The sequence below is a fragment of the Aspergillus brunneoviolaceus genome (assembly GCF_003184695.1).
Source record: "Aspergillus brunneoviolaceus CBS 621.78 unplaced genomic scaffold BO95scaffold_6, whole genome shotgun sequence".
In the NCBI taxonomy this organism is placed as follows: domain Eukaryota; kingdom Fungi; phylum Ascomycota; class Eurotiomycetes; order Eurotiales; family Aspergillaceae; genus Aspergillus; species Aspergillus brunneoviolaceus.
Genome location: NW_020290736.1, coordinates 188,184 through 205,620, shown reverse-complemented (window position 1 = coordinate 205,620; position 17,437 = coordinate 188,184). Strand labels below are relative to the sequence as shown.

At 53.2% G+C, this 17,437-nt stretch overlaps 8 protein-coding genes across 8 annotated transcripts; 7 read left to right on the top strand and 1 right to left on the bottom strand.

Moving 5' to 3' along the window:
• Positions 1-40: 40 nt before the first annotated feature.
• On the top strand, positions 41-1,460 carry BO95DRAFT_503141 (oxidoreductase domain-containing protein; the record flags this gene model as incomplete). Its single annotated transcript, XM_025591075.1, has 1 exon — positions 41-1,460. The coding sequence occupies exon 1, from the start codon at positions 498-500 to the stop codon at positions 1,458-1,460; it is 963 nt and encodes a 320-aa protein (XP_025446554.1). The 5' UTR covers positions 41-497.
• Positions 1,461-1,504: 44 nt separating this feature from the next.
• On the bottom strand, positions 1,505-3,911 carry BO95DRAFT_404962 (uncharacterized protein). The gene is made up of 5 exons (XM_025583982.1): positions 3,561-3,911; positions 3,370-3,473; positions 2,622-3,321; positions 1,860-2,575; positions 1,505-1,785 (listed from the first exon to the last, which is right to left on the bottom strand). The coding sequence occupies exons 1-5, from the start codon at positions 3,633-3,635 to the stop codon at positions 1,539-1,541; spliced, it is 1,842 nt and encodes a 613-aa protein (XP_025446553.1). The 5' UTR covers positions 3,636-3,911; the 3' UTR covers positions 1,505-1,538.
• A 371-nt stretch (positions 3,912-4,282) lies between these two features.
• On the top strand, positions 4,283-5,479 carry BO95DRAFT_470590 (intradiol ring-cleavage dioxygenase; the record flags this gene model as incomplete). The annotated part of the gene is made up of 1 exon (XM_025589530.1): positions 4,283-5,479. Exon 1 carries the CDS (start codon positions 4,421-4,423, stop codon positions 5,477-5,479), a length of 1,059 nt encoding a protein of 352 aa, XP_025446552.1. The 5' UTR covers positions 4,283-4,420.
• Positions 5,480-6,336: 857 nt separating this feature from the next.
• BO95DRAFT_449785 (bZIP transcription factor) lies at positions 6,337-7,869 on the top strand (the record flags this gene model as incomplete). Its single annotated transcript, XM_025587968.1, has 2 exons — positions 6,337-6,460; positions 6,554-7,869. The coding sequence occupies 2 exons, from the start codon at positions 6,337-6,339 to the stop codon at positions 7,867-7,869; spliced, it is 1,440 nt and encodes a 479-aa protein (XP_025446551.1).
• A 235-nt stretch (positions 7,870-8,104) lies between these two features.
• Positions 8,105-9,418, top strand: BO95DRAFT_220255 (uncharacterized protein). The gene is made up of 3 exons (XM_025581189.1): positions 8,105-8,522; positions 8,581-9,201; positions 9,255-9,418. The coding sequence occupies exons 1-3, from the start codon at positions 8,340-8,342 to the stop codon at positions 9,285-9,287; spliced, it is 837 nt and encodes a 278-aa protein (XP_025446550.1). The 5' UTR covers positions 8,105-8,339; the 3' UTR covers positions 9,288-9,418.
• A 1,536-nt stretch (positions 9,419-10,954) lies between these two features.
• On the top strand, positions 10,955-12,547 carry BO95DRAFT_459537 (FAD-binding oxidoreductase; the record flags this gene model as incomplete). The annotated part of the gene is made up of 5 exons (XM_025588661.1): positions 10,955-11,137; positions 11,197-11,407; positions 11,488-11,903; positions 11,973-12,247; positions 12,310-12,547. 5 exons carry the CDS (start codon positions 10,955-10,957, stop codon positions 12,545-12,547), a joined length of 1,323 nt encoding a protein of 440 aa, XP_025446549.1.
• A 771-nt stretch (positions 12,548-13,318) lies between these two features.
• BO95DRAFT_449783 (glycosyl hydrolase family 79 C-terminal domain-containing protein) lies at positions 13,319-15,184 on the top strand (the record flags this gene model as incomplete). Its single annotated transcript, XM_025587967.1, has 5 exons — positions 13,319-13,530; positions 13,606-13,844; positions 13,907-14,047; positions 14,156-14,394; positions 14,450-15,184. The coding sequence occupies 5 exons, from the start codon at positions 13,319-13,321 to the stop codon at positions 15,182-15,184; spliced, it is 1,566 nt and encodes a 521-aa protein (XP_025446548.1).
• Positions 15,185-16,072: 888 nt separating this feature from the next.
• BO95DRAFT_220180 (pectin lyase-like protein) lies at positions 16,073-17,272 on the top strand. Its single transcript, XM_025581188.1, has 4 exons — positions 16,073-16,229; positions 16,305-16,581; positions 16,648-16,874; positions 16,937-17,272. Exons 2-4 carry the CDS (start codon positions 16,411-16,413, stop codon positions 17,088-17,090), a joined length of 552 nt encoding a protein of 183 aa, XP_025446547.1. The 5' UTR covers positions 16,073-16,229; positions 16,305-16,410; the 3' UTR covers positions 17,091-17,272.
• The last annotated feature ends 165 nt before the right edge of the window (positions 17,273-17,437 follow it).

Below are 17,437 nucleotides of genomic sequence, written 5' to 3'. Positions count from 1 at the left end.
GGGCTGCAGCTGCAGACTCCGACGGGGAGATGGTGTGTGCCTACTAGCCAAACCCGCTTCCGTTTCAGACGCGGCCCCCAAATAATGAGCAGCTCCCAACATCCGACGGTGGTTTGCTGCTTCTAATCGCCGGCTAACCCCGCTGGTCATTTTTCTCAGCTCCAATGCTCCACTGCCCGCTCCACTGCCCGCTCCACCACTGCGCCACTATTCACAAAGTATACTGGCTATGCAATGAGGTATATAAGCCTGTGTGTCTCCTCAGGATTGCATTCAATCTAATCCATCCAACCTAGGAACATCATCACCACCACTACCAATCCTCAAACAAAGACTACGTCCAAAGCAAAACGGCAATTACTATACAGCCACCACCAATCTTCAAACACAACATAACACAACCCAACCCAACGACACCGCCAAACAACCACCACCACCGCCACCACCACCACCACAACACTACACAACCACCCCCCACACCCCCCAAACCCCCGAAAATGCCCTCACAAAAAACCCTCTTCCTCCTCGGCGGCAGCGGCTACATCGGCACCCAACTCCTCCAGCAAGCCACGCAGCCCCCCCACAACTTCACGACCATCCGGGCCCTCTCGCGCACCCCACAAACTGACACGCACCTCACCTCCCACGGCGTGACCCCCATCCGCGGCGACCTGCGCTCTCACTCCACCATCACGACGGAATCGCGCTCCGCGGACGCCGTGATCTGCCTCGCGACCGCCTACACCTTCGGGCAAAGCGCCTCCTACGACGAGCTCGGCCTCCCCGAGGACATGGCCGCGCTGGACGCCATCGCCGCCGGGTTATCTGGGAGCGGAAAGCCCCTCGCCCTGGCGAGTGGAACGCTGCTGTACGCGCCGCACCCGGAGGGGCAGGAGACCGACGAAACGTCGCCGGTGGACGCGAACCCGATCAACACGCGCTCGAAGACGGACGCGTATGTGCTTGCGCTGGGGGAGCGGCACGGGTTCAAGGCGATGAGTGTGCGGCTGGCGCCGTTTGTGTACGGGCGGGGCGGGAGTGGGCTGGGGGCGTTTATGCGGCAGGCGCACGTGACGGGGTCGTTTGTGATGGTGGGCGGAGGGGGGAAGTGTACGACGACGGTGCATGTGGATGATGCTGCTAGTTTATTCTTGTTGGCGATCGGGAGGGGTGGGGCCGGGGAGACGTTTAATGCGAGTGCCGAGACGAGGGTGACGTTTTCCGAGATGTTTGGGGCGTTGGCGGAGGTGCTGGGGGTGCGGGTGGTGGACTTGACGGAGGCGGAGGCCAGGGAGAAGCTGGGCGAGATGGTGGCGAGGTTCTTGGGGACGGAGAATCGCGCGTCCGGGGACAAGGCCAGGAGGGTGCTGGGGTGGGTGCCTTCCGGTCCGGGGGTGTTGGAGGACATTCGGTCGGGGTCGTATAGGGAGTTGGCTCGGGAGTTGAAGGGGAATCATTAGGGAGTGGCGTGGCGATGGTATCTTTGATTATTCTATATGGAGGTCTTTGTTGCTACTAACTACGTTGAGTGACTAATGTCATACGGCAGCCCTCGCGGCAGCCTGTCTTGCCAAATACATCAACCGCTTGACCAGGCACACGGTGAAATAGAACGGCGGAAAGCGCCCCCTCATGCCTGACGACTCTTTCTTGTCCAATCCTACAAAGATATCCACCACGGTTTGCAGCAGTTGGATATCGTTCGCGTGTGACGGCGCCGTGGGGTAGGTGATGAGGAATTTGAAGAGCGAGAAGACGCCGGTAAGGAGGAACTGAGCGTAGATCCTTGGTCATTCAACGTCAGTAAGGAGTAAAGGTATATACAGACAAAAGAGCGAGGATGGGAGCACGCAACGTACCAGAAAGTATGCCAATTGAGAAACTCCCGCGTCCGACAAATGTAGACAAGAATTGACCGGGATTCTTGATGGAAGAGCTCGGCACTGGATGGCAGAATCGACCAGCTGGGATTACTCCTGCTGCTGCCGACAGTGCCGCTCGCCCCGTGGATCTTGCCAACAAGAAAATAGAACTCCAGATGGAGGCATACTCCCCGCAAACTCAGGTCGTGGAAGGTGTAGTTGGGTGCCGTCTCCGTGGCGAAGAGGTCCGGCCAGCAGCTGACCGGGAATGTGGCCTTGAGGTCGGTGAGCTCCTGATCCAGTTCGCGGATGTATTGCAGGCGACGCGCCTCAGGCTGAGCTCGAGCATGGTCGGAGTAGAGCAGATGATAAACCTTGGATTTGAGGAGGGAGAGTCGGATGTCCGAGGGAAAGAGGAGTTCGTCGTTTGAAAGTGGCCGCGAGAAGAATTGGTGGTCGGAGGATGACGAGACATAGTTGTCCGGGATCTGCAGTTCGCAATCCACGTCGATGAAATGCGGCGAGCAGTTGTAGCGAATGACCATGTTCTTATCTGCACCGTAGCAGAACCAGAAGAGAGCCCGGAGGTGTCTCCCTTCTGGTTCGTGGATGACGGAATATCGATGGCCGTCGAGGCTCAAAATCATTCGAGTAGCTAGAGATAGTAGCATTTGACCTTGTTCAACTTGAGCACCTGGCATCACGTAAGTCATCTGCGCAAGTCAGCCGCATTCCTCTTGAAGACTCCAGGTGGCATACGATCAAGACAATAGCCTCCAGGCTCCTAATTGTGGGCTTCTCCATCAGGACTCTGGGCACGAGGCACAATGCAGCCTGGATGTAAGCATCAGGTTCAGCACCGACGAAAGCCGGATCGAGCCGGTGCATTACACTCATCATCGCAGTGAATGCAAAAAGACATGTTAGCTTAGCTGCGGGAACGGTGCCATCTTGGTGATCCAGTATACCCTCCTGAATCAATTTGCTCAACGCATCAGCATTTGCAACTGGAAAGATAGAATAGAGCCCGCTCCTGGAATAGTGATTAATGGAGTGTTGGACCAGAGACGTGGGAGGCCATTTCGGTGAAAGTGACCGTTTCGGACCTGTCCGTTCCTGGAGGCCCTGGAATTTGAGAGACTGTGCCGCCTGGGTAAGGAAATGGTCGAGATCGATTGGAGAGCCGGTCTTCTCATAGACCGTAGAGAAGAACGACGATCGTTGAACGGAGCCGGCTTTCCCCACTCCGCAATGAGCAATTTCTCCTTGAAACGTTCCCAGAGAAGCGTCTAGATCGTAGCTGTCTGGAAGGTGGTCCAGAGTCATCAAGCAAAGCCAAGGGCTCTCTGAGATGTCATCGGAGTTACTTCGCTCGCTGCAGTCCGTGGGGGGCGAAGACCGGTGGACGGCCAATTGCGCTTCTAGGTCATGTATTCTCGCTCTGGCATCCTGGAGCTGACTGCCATATCGATTAGTGTTGGAAGATAGAGCTGGCGCCAGTACCTACTCTCGAAGACTTTTTCGGGACAGGTCAGGTTGATCTGTGAAGGTGCACGGCACGCCGGCAAGACAACACGTCTCACAGCTAGGCTGGACGTTATCGCAGCGAATCTAAAACACCCTAGGGTCAGCACCTGATTGCGCTAATGCCACATCCGCTTGATGCAGAGTAACCACAAGATGAACGCAATTAGTAACCTTTCTCTGCCTGCACAAATCACAAGCACTTCGGACCCGACCACCAGCACGTTGAGACGAAGATTGACCACTCATGCTAGCGGGATATCATTAGCAAACCAGGGATCTGATGAATCCACTGCAACGTTTTTGATCCTGGCGACACAGATTCCCTGAATGACTCCGGATTGCTCAGTCATCGGCACCTCAATTCCGACAGGAGTTATGTGTTGCCTGGACCGCGGGGGAGGGACGAAGGTATACTAAAAAAAGTCGACTTGACTGGATTTGGAAGCGGATGACTCAGCGGCATTGCTTGCGCCGATACTTGCAAGGGTTTCAAGCTGGGATCGACGCGGGGGAAAACATCCATGGATGCAGCCTGATTGTAGAGGGTAGGCGGAAGTGTCGATCGTGGAGAAAAGGGCCCGAGACGCGGAAGCTGCCAAGAGCCAAGTCCGACACCGGATCCACATCCCGCCCAGATGCTTCATCTCGAATTCTCGATTAACATGCCTCCATCAATCACAGTCCCCCATTTCGTCAGCCAGGGCCTCCCTGACCTGCAACTGATATTGTTCTCATCGGTTTTATCTGTTCTGCTACATCCCAGTGAGAGCATACCCAGAACAACCAGCCAAGATTGCCCACGACGACGATGACGCGTTCATGGGGTCCGCGGAGCGGCATTGAGTACTGCAGCAACAAGACGGACAGTGAAGTCCATTGCATGGACACTGGAATTAATGATTGCAGGAGTCCTAGATCACGGAGTCCGAGAATATATAAAGGTCACGCCCATAGTCTTCGAGGGATTCAATTCCAGCAACCATTCCACACTCTGATCGTCCTTCGAACCCCTTCGTCTCAATCAATTCAAAATGCAGATTCTTCAGCTCAAGCAAGCCATTGCACTCTCGCTGGCCGGATTTGCCATTGCTCATCCTGGTGCTCATGAGCCTAGCTCTTTCACTGATGTCTCCAAGCGTGCGTTCCTGCACAATGCCCACCGGAGCCTAAGCCAATGCGCTGGACAGCTCGAGAAGCGAGGCGTGCATGAACGAGCTGCTTCCCGTCGCGCGGCCTTGTTCGAGAAGTACAAGAAGCGCTCCCTCGGCCTCCGCGATACGGAGAAGGTGGTGAACACTTCGCACCACTCCTCCCTCCAAGTGACGCCCAACACTTCTGAGTCAGAGCTGTTTTCGAAAGACCCAGTCTGCATCCTCGCTCCGGAGGGTGAAGTCGGTCCCTTCTGGGTAAAGGGCGAGCTTATCCGCCACGACATCTCCGATGGAGAAGCCGGCGTTCCCATCATCCTGGACGGTCAATTCATCGACATCAACACCTGCGAGCCCATCCAGGATCTCTACTGGGATGTCTGGAACTGCAACTCCACCGGTGTCTACTCTGGAGTCCAGAGCAGCATGAATGGCAACGGCAACGACGCCTCCAACCTCGACAAGACTTTCCTCCGCGGTATTCAGAAGACCGACGCGGACGGTGTTGCTGGATTCAAGACTGTTTTTCCCGGACACTATTCAGGCCGCGCGACCCACGTTCATGTCATCGCCCACGTGGGCGCTCAGGTCCTTCCCAACAACACGCTGACTGGGGGACACATTCCCCACGTCGGGCAGTTGTTCTTCGACCAAGATCTGATCTCACAGGTTGAGGCTACCTATCCCTACAACACCAGCACGGTGGCTATCACCGAGAATGCGGATGATCACGTGGTCATAGTTGAGACTGAGGATAGTGACTCCGACCCGTTCTTTGAGTATGCCTTGCTGGGTGATTCGATCGAGGATGGCATTTTGGCTTGGATTACCCTTGGCATCAACGTTACCGCAAGCCATGACTCCAGCGCCACTTGGGCTTCAACTCTGACCTCGTCTGGTGGTGTCATCAACGAGGACTCTTCCAGCGGTGTGGACATGTAACAGTTGACATCATTTCGCACAACTCCGAATGGGGAATTTCACTATGGCGGTTACTATCCACCTGCCTCCGACCAGAGGCAGTGAGTGATGTTGACCTTCAACCGATATGGGGATGAGCTTTTTACTTTGATCAATGTACTTCTTACGTACTGGAAATTAGTTAGCACAGAAGCTAAAATTATTTCTTCGATTTTGGTCATCCAATCGAAGCTTTCTGAGAGAGTTCATCTCGTAATCTCGAATGAAGCTTAGCGTGTAGTGCAATGTTCAAGCGCTCGGTTTTAATGGGCTATCGTTCTTAGAGGAGTGCGTTCATTCGCGCGTCGGGTGGGGCAGTGTGTTAAAAGCTCCATTTTAGGAAAAGATAAGCTGAGCCTCAGCTTGCTCGAACCGGGGCTTCAAGCTATGACAGGCACGTTCTGGCGATTTGTCTCGATAGATTGAACTGCGGACGAGTCGGTCGGTCCCATTGCAGGTCATGGCCAATTGGCCGTCGGGACGGCAGCCGTGGAAGCTGCTCGCATGGCTGCAGAAAGGATATCACTATCCCAGTATTGAGTGACAGAACAGGCTACATGATCAAGAGTGGCTAAAATAAATGGAAAGAGGAATGTGCCAGCGGAGTGTATTTGCGCGTTATAGAATAAGATTGAGGGATAACTGGAATTGGGTGAGGGACATGTATAGAGGGAAGAATTGGCACTAGCATTATTCGGGAAAGGCGCGATATGGCTGACATCAGCCATGGTCTGGCCGCCGCTTCTTCAGACCTCGTCTGACGATTTCACAACAAGCGCCCTACGATAACCCCTCACACTCTCGCTTCCAAGGACTGCCCCTGATTAATTACATACGCAATGCCGATGCAGACCCGGGGTTCCACAGAGCCCAGTGACAGTACCGGAAGTGCGAAACGGAAGCCCGTCCGCCGCGACCCAGAGAAGAGGAGGCAACAGAACATTCAAGCTCAGAAGAAGTACAGTAAGCGCACGTCACTGCTGACTTTGGCGCCTGGTGTCTGATTATACACAAACCCTGGATCTTGTCAGTACTGATTTGCTGTTTCTCTTTCAGGAGAAAAGCTTCGCAAACGCCTAGAGAACCTCGAGGCACTCGCAGCGTCGGCTGCGCAGAATCATGCGGTTGAAAGAACAGCAGCTGTGGAGATTGACGCCTCGGAAGCGGCCGTAGCGCATGGACCTTCGACCTTTCTGCCCCACATCGCTGCAAATGGAATTCCGGCCTCTGAAGCCCCGAGAATACCAGTTCCTTTTCCATCTGCGGTGATCCCTAGAGACCCATGCCCCTCACTGGAAGACTTTTCAGCAGCTCTTCCCTTGTGGGAACCTTCAACATATGTCACTAACCCCGATTGTACCTCATCATCGCTGTCGGAGTTCGACCCCACGATCTATGCACCATTGTCGGACAATCTGTCTGTACCTAGCATCTGGGATGCTTCTGTAGAAGCTTCACTTTCCGACGATTTCTCGTCTGCTCCCAGCTTAAGGGATTTCACCACTAGTGTCCCGCAATCAGACAAGCCTGCATCAGCATTGAGCATAGTGGGCACTGAATCTCAATCCAAACCGTCCTTTCTCCTCCCAGACAATCATGGCGATAACACCGGTGCTTCCAACTGCATCATCGCCGTCAAATGCCGCTGCCCCAAATCTCACATCCGTGTTCAGACCCAAAGCCCCTATCCGTTTCGCTCTGGCGAGATTCGTATCGTCACTCTTGAAGCCGGTGCGCCAGCTGCGGATCCATATGCTAACCACATCCGCATTGACCCAGTCTGCACCGTGACAGCACTGTACACTCTTGGAATACAGATCGGTGTCAACGAATCAATGCTTTGTGCCGATGAGTCGTTCTCGCCGTTCTACCGGCCCAGCGCGTCCTCCGCGAATGACCTGGTTAAGGCAAACATGGTCGGCACTGTACAAAGAATATTCAAGACCCTGAAACCGGACCTGCGGCCAAATCGTGAACAGATCATGATTGAGCACCACCCTTATATTGACATTCTGCCTTTCCCAACGTTGCGAAGAAATCTATTGCTCCGTCAGGCTGATCTGGATGAGGATGAGTTCATGGATGATATAATTTCCGGCTTGGTCTGCTGGGGAGGCGCCGGTATGGGGAAACGGGACAGACAAGTCTCGGTTGGACGTCATCCAACAGGCACACCGTGGGATGTCCGCAGTTGGGAGGCCAAAGTCTGGTTTTTGAAGAAGTATTGGGCACTGCTGGGCGGTGAAGATGGAGAACTTGTGCGGCAAAGTGAGTGGTGGCGAGGACTCAGGGGGGAGGACGAAGAGGTTTTTGATCAGGGTGATTCGACGCCAGAGGACTCTCCGCTATTTTACACAACCCTAGGGATCTGACCATGCAATTTTACGGGCAGCTCGGACTGAGGATTAAGCATCGTGAGTTGACAATGCAAAGGGGCCAAAAGGGGACAATAACTTGATATTATCTGGATACAGTTGCCTTTAGCGAGCTCGTGCAACGGCGGTGGACTCATCCTCAGCATGTGGGCACAAGCACCAAAGATGACTGCCTTGATAGGTTCGCAGTCAATTGGGCTTTCTACCCGGTCGCACAAGGTCAGATTCGGGAGCTTCAAGACCTGCGGGATCAGGGATGTTCCTCAGCTCATATATGCTCCGATGCGACCGTCACTATCCGGGCACTCCATGAAGACGCTACACAGACCGCTGCAGGAATGCACCCGGGCCCCGTGCGGCTGTGCTGCACATTGTAGACACTAGCTTCGTACTCAATTTGGCCGTCTATTATAAGATGGTCAGCTTACCAGCTGGCATGACTTTGGTCGGAGTCAGTTTCATCCTGCATGAAAATTACAATAATGGCAGATTTATCACTTTGTCCATCCAACGCCAGACCAAGGCTTCTCATGCTCAATATTGTCTTCATCGTGCTCACGACATTGTCTACTATCGTTCGAATAGCGAGCAAATCCATCGCCGAACACCCACAGTGGTGGTGGGATGATCATTTCGCCATCCTCTCTCTGGTATGAGGTCCAGGCATATGGTCCAACGCAGACCAACTAATTTATGTATTGCGCACAGCTGTCCGAAGTGCCTTACCTATCCCTCATAATCCTATGGCTCAGAATCGGCCTCCGTTACTACCCCAGCGTCAGGTTTCCGTACCTCTTCACGTCTTTGTTCTTCTTCAACGGGGCTATCTGTTTCACCAAACTGTCCGCCATTTTCTTCTACGCCCGCGTTTTCGGCCTGAATAATCGCGTCTTTCGGATTCTCCTGTGGGTCGCGGGCTCTCTCGTCGCGGGCTGGCTTGTATCCGTCTGGATAAGTACAGTGTTCCAGTGTCGACCGATTGCAAAAGCATGGGATCCCACGCTGCCGGGCACCTGTTTTCAGCTCTACCCCTGGTACGTATCGACAGCGAGCCTCTCTTGCCTGATAGACCTCTATGTTCTCCTCCTTCCAGTCCCGCTTATCATCCGCCTCAAAAGAAGTTTCCGTCGCCGCCTTCTCGTCCTCATTACCTTCTTCATGGCCTACTCGGTTGTCGTGATGTCTATCATACGTCTCGTCGTGATAGCCCAAGGCGATCCGTGTGGATCCGCCAAGTTGATCTGTGCAACGATGGAGTACGCTCACTGGGCTGTCCTCGAAAGTGCTATCTCCGTTATCTCGATCAATGTACCGAGCGGCATTGCACTTGTAAGGGCTGTTCTCAAAAGGCGAGGACGCATACGGGGCTCTGACAGCTCCAGGATCCCCAGCGACTCACCCCGACCAATCCATAGAAGGGTCTACAACGAAAAGTCGTGTGTCGACCTTGATCATGAGGAAGACCTAAGCGAGGCAGTTACAGAGGTAGAAGACCTCCATGATGTGGACATCAACACAGCCATCTGCCTCAGGGAGACCAGGCTGCCGAAACCAATTCCTCCAACTTGACCTGATGAACACCACTCATCAATCATAGCAGAGCTGTTGTCAAAAGGTTCCATTTAGTCAACACCAGTATGCCAGCCATTGCTTTCTAGACAAAATAAAATAAAATAAATGCTAGAAGTAATCACCAAAAAAAAAAAGCTCGCCCGCCATCGCGGGCTACGAAAACCCCTCTTATCCCCGGGTGTTTTCATACCGGTGAATCCCGAAATTGGTAGAGCCAGCGTCTGGAAGTGCCAAAGCCGGGATTCGAACGCAGGACCTGGGGCGTTTGCCTCTACGATCAGCCAGTGTGTTCCCAAGTACGCCACAGGCCCTGCTGGTTGCCAAATGAATACCGACTGTGAAATATATGTCTTGTTTTGGTTTCCCTGTCGGAAAGGCGGTGCGGTGCATTCTCGGGAATGCGAGCTGCGGGGGAAAGACCCACCGTGCCCACCTGGCAGAACTTTGTGCTCTATACCGCCTTTGTATTATCGCCGAACAGGATACAACCTGCACTTGGCAGTTCTCAGATATCACGTCTTTGTTGCCATCACGACTGGATTCATGGCTATTTACAGGTGATGATTATCTGGTCTTGCTTATACTCTCGATGCAAGTTCTTGGCACTGTCTGCCGGACATTGTCTCCATAAAAAGTTGCGACAATATATTTTTGACCAGCTTAATGATTATTCTGCTTTTATTTAGGTGGCGTCCGCACGGTTCCTTGTCCTGAACTACAAAACTCGAAACGCCATTCCGAACACGGTCTATCAGTACTCGTTCAAGCCTTCTTGACAGAATCTCACAGTCTCCAAATGCCGGCTTGCTGTGCTACGAGATTTGCCTGCGCAGGAAGACATGACGGAGTCAAGCATGCAGCTGCAAGAAGGTTTACCATTCGAGACCAAACCGAAGGCTGCTGCTTCTGAGTCTGCGTAGTAAGCTGATGGCTGCAATTTCTACAGGCAAGTTGCTTCGAATTCTCCTTGTGCCAGGGCAAATTGACTTAAGGGAATGATTTTGGTAGTGGTTGGTTCAGATCTCCACCTTCTCAATTCTTACATTGATATAAGGAAGACTTTGTCCGGGGTCAATCTAATTTGCTAACAGGTGCGACTGATCGATAGGGACGGTGATTTATCACCAGCGAAGCCTCCTTTGATCATCTATTCGGTTCGGTGCGCAGCAAACGATCACTACAGCTCGGTCACAGTATCACGGATCATCATCTCGCAATTCCTATAATCTGTGTCCTGCCATTGGGTATATGAAGCAGCTACCCTCTCGCCTTCGATTCTACGCCTCGATTTCGGTTCTTAAGTATTGGCCGACGCTATCAGCAGTATGAGGTACGACCCACTTGAAGCTATACAAAGCAAGTACTATAGGAGGGTCAGCTTACTACATCTTACGGTTCGCCTGAACACGTCAAACCCACCTCGAATACATAAGCCGGTTGTAGCCTTCTCACTTGATTTCGTCCATGCCCCATTTTTTTGCACTTTCTTCTCTCAACCATCTTCTCAATCATGTCCGCTCATGTTTCGGCCCAGCTTCCAGCTCTGCAGGCTACGGTTGCACCACACTGCAAGATTCTGCAAGACCCCGAGTCCTTTGAGTTCTGCCAACGTCTGAGGCGCTGGACTGATATTGATCATCAAACCCCGACTGCGATTATTCTGCCAAGCACCGAAGAAGACTGTCTCAGAACTGTAAGCCCTCGGTAGCAAGACGCCCGACCCTTCGGCAATATGTGCTGATGTTGGTGCAGGTTCAATGGGCGCTTCGTTCCTCCATCCCGTTTGTACCTACTTGCGGAGGCCACAGTGCTTGGTCTACGATCGGCGAGGGTGGCGTCATCATTGATCTGAGTAATTACACTCATGTTTCGGTAGATGAAGCAGCAAGAACGGCCACATTAGTTGGTGGGGTTCTGTCCAAACAGGTGGGCCTGCGCCTCGCGGAAGCAGGGCTATTTACAGGTACCTTACTCGGTTACAATGCCTTTTTTCCCTAGGCGTTTCTCTCACTCAGTGCTGATGCTGACGTGGAATGTATCTAGCTCTCGGAAACGGCAACACCGTCGGCGCGATACCGTACTTCCTCGGCGGAGGAGCGTCCATCACCTCCTCCATCACTGGTTTCGGCTCTGATCAGATCATTTCGGCGCGGGTCATCACCGCTACAGACGGCGGAACACTAGTGGAGGTAACGGAAATCGAAAATCCGGATCTTTTGTGGGCGTTACGCGGTGCCGGCCAGTTCTTCGGATTAGTAACCCAGCTGACCGTTCGTGCCCATCCACTCTCTTTGCTGCGAAAGCAGGCAGGCCTCATATGGGTTGGAGCATTTGTATTCCCGCTGGATCGCGCGGCGGAGGTCGCTCGCGTGATGAAGCCACTCATGGCGGACGGACAGCATGCGACGGCTGGCTTGATGATGATCATAGCCCCTCCGCCGGCTCGCGTCCCGTCGCTGGTTATTTCGGCGCGTTACACGGGTGACGAGAATCCCCATATCCCCTTCTGACCGCTGTACGAGCTGCAGCCATTGATGGTGACCGGAGGGGAGTTGCCGATCCAGAATGCAAGTGATGCGCGAGAGATCCTGTGCGCAAAGGGTGACTTAAAGCAATTTGGCGTGGTGGGCCTGCACGAGTTCAATGTTGATGCTTTTGCAAAGACGACTGCAGTGTGGAAGAGAATGGTGGATGAGTGCCCGGATGCAATCAATACTGCGTTCAATTTCCAATGGGATGCAAGGCCTGTCAAGGCGCCTGATGTGGATTCGGCTCAATCGCTGCATGATATTCGCTACTGGCAGTACGTGTCTCCTCTCTGGTGACTCTTGAGTGAGAATGCTGACTCTGCCGGGTTGATACTAGAAACAACTTGATCTGGCATACAGACGCGGCCAATCGCGGTAAGGTGGACAGCTACAATGAACAGTGCATCGCCATCATGCGTGGGCCGGACGAGTCGCGGTTTGTGGACTTCCAAAATGGGACCCGGACTGGGCCCATCGAGAGACGGTACCGCGGGGAAGCGCGACTCGAGAAGTTGCGGCGCTTAAAACGAGAGTGGGATCCTGAAGGGAATTTTACTCGGCAGTTGCTCGATTGAGCGTTCGGGTAAGCCTCTTGTTGTGACGGGCGCCTGGGGAGTGTGAAGAAGACGGACGGATTCTGGTCTATCCAAAAGGAACTTAGTTAGAAGTATACTACAGCAAAGACAATTACATTTCTGATTTATAGATTGGTATTGGACGAATAGTGGCTAATTCAAAAAGTACAAACTTGAGGTCTCTGACATGGATACGTACTGCGCTGAACGCCACGTGACTCTCCTCGTGTTTTTACCTCCACCATCTTGATCGCTTTTCCTTCATCAATCAAGCAAGCACCCCCCACCACTGTTTCCAGACAGAGAGGCTGACGAATACCTTGCATGAGCTGAACGGCTCTTTTCACAGACTCCATGTTCAGATTCAATGCTCTAGGCCTTCCGTGTCAGAAGAGGACTGATCTACAGACTGCCTCGTCCACAATACACCCCACGTGCGTCATTGTCGACATTAGGCACAACCGTGACAGGCATCGGCTATCGAGTCCTCCAACTCTCACATAATCTTCATACGCCGACAATGCGGGTGATCAAGCATTGTAGACCATCATGTGGTCCGGCTTGTGCTTGGAGCTGGACGGGGGGTGTTATTGGAGGAAAAACCGCCGGCTGAGAGAACGACTGGAGTTTGCACTCGGGACGAGATCAACCGAGTGAACGCAGGGCCATCAAACGCAGATGCACAAATACGCAGATGCATGCGATGCTTCTTCGGGACAAAACTATTGTTGTCTGCCGTGTGTCTCTTATCGCCTATCTACAATCTTCACTATGAAGGCCTTCTCTCTATATCTGTTACTCACGCTGTGTAACCTCCTGCACCTGGGAAGCTGGGCAATCGCTTCTACGGTGTACAATGTGACCAGTACAGTTTCGCTGGCTCCTGCCTCGTCTCCTCGCCCTGAGAAGCCCGTGCATGATGCTGACTACCATTCCTTCTCCATTGAATTCTGCTATATTGTGGACTACGCTGGGAATGATACGTAAGCCCCCCTTGCAACCCAGAAAGGTGGAGTGAGCAAGCATGAGACTAACTTTTAGCTGGATCGCTTCGACAGACATCCCAACCTGTTCTCGCGCCAGGTCATTCAAAACCTCAAAGATATTGCTGGCAAGGCTCCCATCTTCCGGGTGGGCGGAAGTACGCAGAACTCGGCGGTCTACTATCCTGACCAGACAGAGGCGTTGATTGATCCGTTTGATTCCATTGCCTCCAGCCAGCCGCGTCACTCGTACTTTGGCCCGGCGTTTCTGCAGTCCTTTCAGCAATTCCCCGCTGGCTCTAAGTATATCTTTGGTAGCATCGCTCCACCGGAATGCAGATGGAGGGTGAAGAATGCTGATGTGGAAGACTTTCAGGACTGAACTTTTTCAATGCTGAGAACGAAACCCTGTTTGATGTGGGGGATGGATTGGCGCAGTGTGTTCTCGAGGCTCACGCTGCCTATCACGCCATTGGGGATGCGCTTTACGGATTCGAGATTGGTAATGAGGTCGATTGTGCGTTTGAACTCCTTTCCCCATCCACAGTTCTGCTTCTTCTTCTTTCGATTGTGTAACGCCATGATACACTTCACTAATTGATTGACGTGGGGGCGGCATATGCAGCATGGGCCGGAGGCCAACGACGACCGGCGAACTGGAAAATCCAAGACTACGTCGATCAATGGAACGAGTATGCATCGGCTATCAGCGAGAATCTCACCCAACATGATGCGGATCAGCTGTTCCAGGGATGTGCTTTTGAAGCTCCGCGCCATGTCACGGCGGCGACGGACTGGAACGTGGCGAATGCCGAAGCGGACGGGATGCGTGCGGATAAGGCGAAGAGCGTGGCAGACCATGAGGTGAGCTGTCCCTTATACTTGTGTTGTAAATGTTAACTGACCATCGGGATCTTAGTACATGGGTGCAGCCTGTGACTACACCGGGGTGGGCCCCACGATCGCGACGACGATCTTCGACCGGACAAATGTGTTGTCGCGGGTGTGGTATCACGACTACCTGGGCAACGTTACCGCGGCATCAGGCATCCCGTATGTCTTGGGCGAGACCAATTCAATATCATGCCAGGGCGCGCGGGGCATCTCGGACGTAATGGCGGCGGCGGTCTGGGCGGTCGATTACGTGCTGTACCTCTCGTCGCTGCGGGTAGAACGCGTGCATTTCCACATGGGCACGCGATACCCCTACGCCAGCTGGCTGCCTGTGATTTTCAACGAGACGGCACCCACTGTGTTCCCCATCTATTATGCTGCCCTGTTCAATGCCCACGTCTTCTCCGGTGGCAACAAGCAGACCGAGGTGCTGGTCAACACCACCGACTTCGGCGCCTATGCTGTTTATGACAACGGCCAGTTGGAGTCGCTCGTCGCGGTCAGCCTGTCGGTGTGGAACTCCACCTCCCCTGCGGCCCAGCGGCCATACACGGCACTTAAGTTGCCGGCGGCCGGCTGGGAAAATGCCAAGGTGATGAAATTGACCAATCCGGGCGTGGACGTGGCCGCCAACATCACGCTGGCGGGTCAGTCTGTGAATACGCAGGGCAGAATCGTTGGCATTGCGGAGTATGAGAAGGTGCAACAGAGGAAGGTCTGGGTTGGAGCTGGGGAGGCTGTGTTGATCAAGCGAGGATGACGTGGTATCGAGCGAAAATTGGCCAGTAACTGCCGAGGAGAGGGGAATTTGGAAGTGTAACCATTGTATTGCTGGTAGAAGCGTAGGCAGAGACCTCCTGACAGATGGGAGGCGTCAATCAGTAATCATGCAGAGGGAAATTTAGTCATAAGAAACACCCAATTGTGTTTATCAGGCCTCACAGCAGACTCCTTTTTCTGGACACGTCGTATCTTTGGTTATTATCGTGGTAAAGAGTCGTTCCAAGAGTGAATGGAGGACAAGTGCTTACCGTTGCAAAGATGCTTCTGAGCGAGGAGGGGACCCAACGACCCAACGGCGGAGGGTAGGGAAGCACACCGAGAGAACCTTGGAGGCACCTTCGCTTCTGTTGTAGCAGGCATCTCGGACAGCTCACCACGTGACCACCGTCGCGGCTTCATTTTCACCTTCACCTTCACCTGTCAACTTCCGTGATCGCTTCTCGGTCCTTCCACCGATTTGGCAGATCTCACACCACCACTTCAGCCCATAAAGGTTGACAGTGTAACATCAGCAGCGACGCAGTACAGTAAAGGAATGAACTTGCCTACACACCGTTCTCTGACTATGCGCAAGCGATCCGGGGTCTGTGCTCATATCTGAAGCCGTCATCCGAACCGGATTCTACAACTGAAGCACAGGGACAACTCGTACACGGAGAATTTATTCACCACCGCAATCCTGCGCGTGAGATGAGACGCGAGAACTTCCCCCTGGTTAATCGAAATGGGCATGCGTAAGCATCCTGTCGGGTTGCAAGCCCAGGCGATGATTACGCCTCACACGGGTCGGCGATTGAATGTGTCCCCTCGGGGGATCATGAACCCGGTGCGAGTAGGAGAACCGACTGCCAGACTCAGTCTGTGATTGATCCTGTCAACAATGGAGACGGCCTGTGCCATTTGTTGGGTGAAGAGACCCCCTGTGGTGTCTCGTGGATTGGCGTACGCGGGTTGTGTTACTTATGAATGATGTCGATCAGGACCTCTCGAAGAGGGAGAAACGAGACATATAAAGGGACTAGGTATGATTGCCCGTGAATGAGGCATCCCCAAGATAGCAAGTATTGTGACTGAATCTCAACCACATATTGTCCCAGATGTATCCGTTTCCAGTCGTCTCCGGGATATGGGCGGTATCTGCCACTGTTGGCGCGCAGCTCTCCGGCAGTGTTGGCCCCTTGACCTCCTATTCGGACAAGGCGAATGCCAAGATCTGTGATATTTCCGACTACGGGGCGGTCGAGCGGCTCGCTCAGTAACGTGATCTGGGATACGGTCATCCAACACGGGGGCAGTTATCTGCTCAGCCTGACCGGGTTTTGGGGTGACCAAGGTGATGGAGACGGGCTCGAGGTGTATGACCTAACTTTTATGGTACGTGACTGGACTTGATTGTCTCCGTATGCAAGAATGCTGAGAATCGCGTGTGACTTGATTTAGAACTGGCATGGATACAATTCGGACAATTCGCGACCCACAATCCGATTGCTTTGCTCTGTGAATGATACATGCGCAGATATTGTGGTGGACGACGTCGCTCTCTGGACTGATAGCGGCGATGATGTCACCTGGACCTGCGAGAATGCGTTTGGCAGTGGAGCTTATTCGGAGTCCGATGGCCATGCTGGCGATTCATACACGACCACCACGACCATTACCGCCACGCCGTAAGTCTGAATCCTAGTTGCACGGGTCTTCGGGACCACTGAGATCAATTGGCGCTCATTAGGACGTATTCAATCTCGACGATGGCCAATGACCTAAGCACCCCATTCCCTTCGACCCAGTCCTTTACGATCTCGACGGTTCCCACTTCATTCTACCCGGGCGCCACCCCCATTTCATCCTTACTCAAGCTAACCACCGCCGGAGGCCTGGCTTGAAAGCATGGTGTCTCACATGGTTAGGATGATTGGATGTAGTCGAGACACCCTGAAGTGGAGAGTGAAACGGCAGGATGTCCAGGAAGGTTAGTTACTGGTGGGCCTTAGGGGAGGGTGTGGGGGTCACGCGTGGCATGCAAGAAAGAGCTGTACAGATTACTCATTATTTAGGGAATTGGATAATAGGTCGCGGTTCAAGTGTCATGACTCGAACTCTATTCTCTTGTCCATTATGGGCTCCTGGAACTCCCTTGCTAGCGAGTCATGATAAGAGACCCGGAAAGAGTTGTCCAACATAATCGGTGGAATTATGACCCTCATTCAGTCATCCCAATCATGGCTCAAGA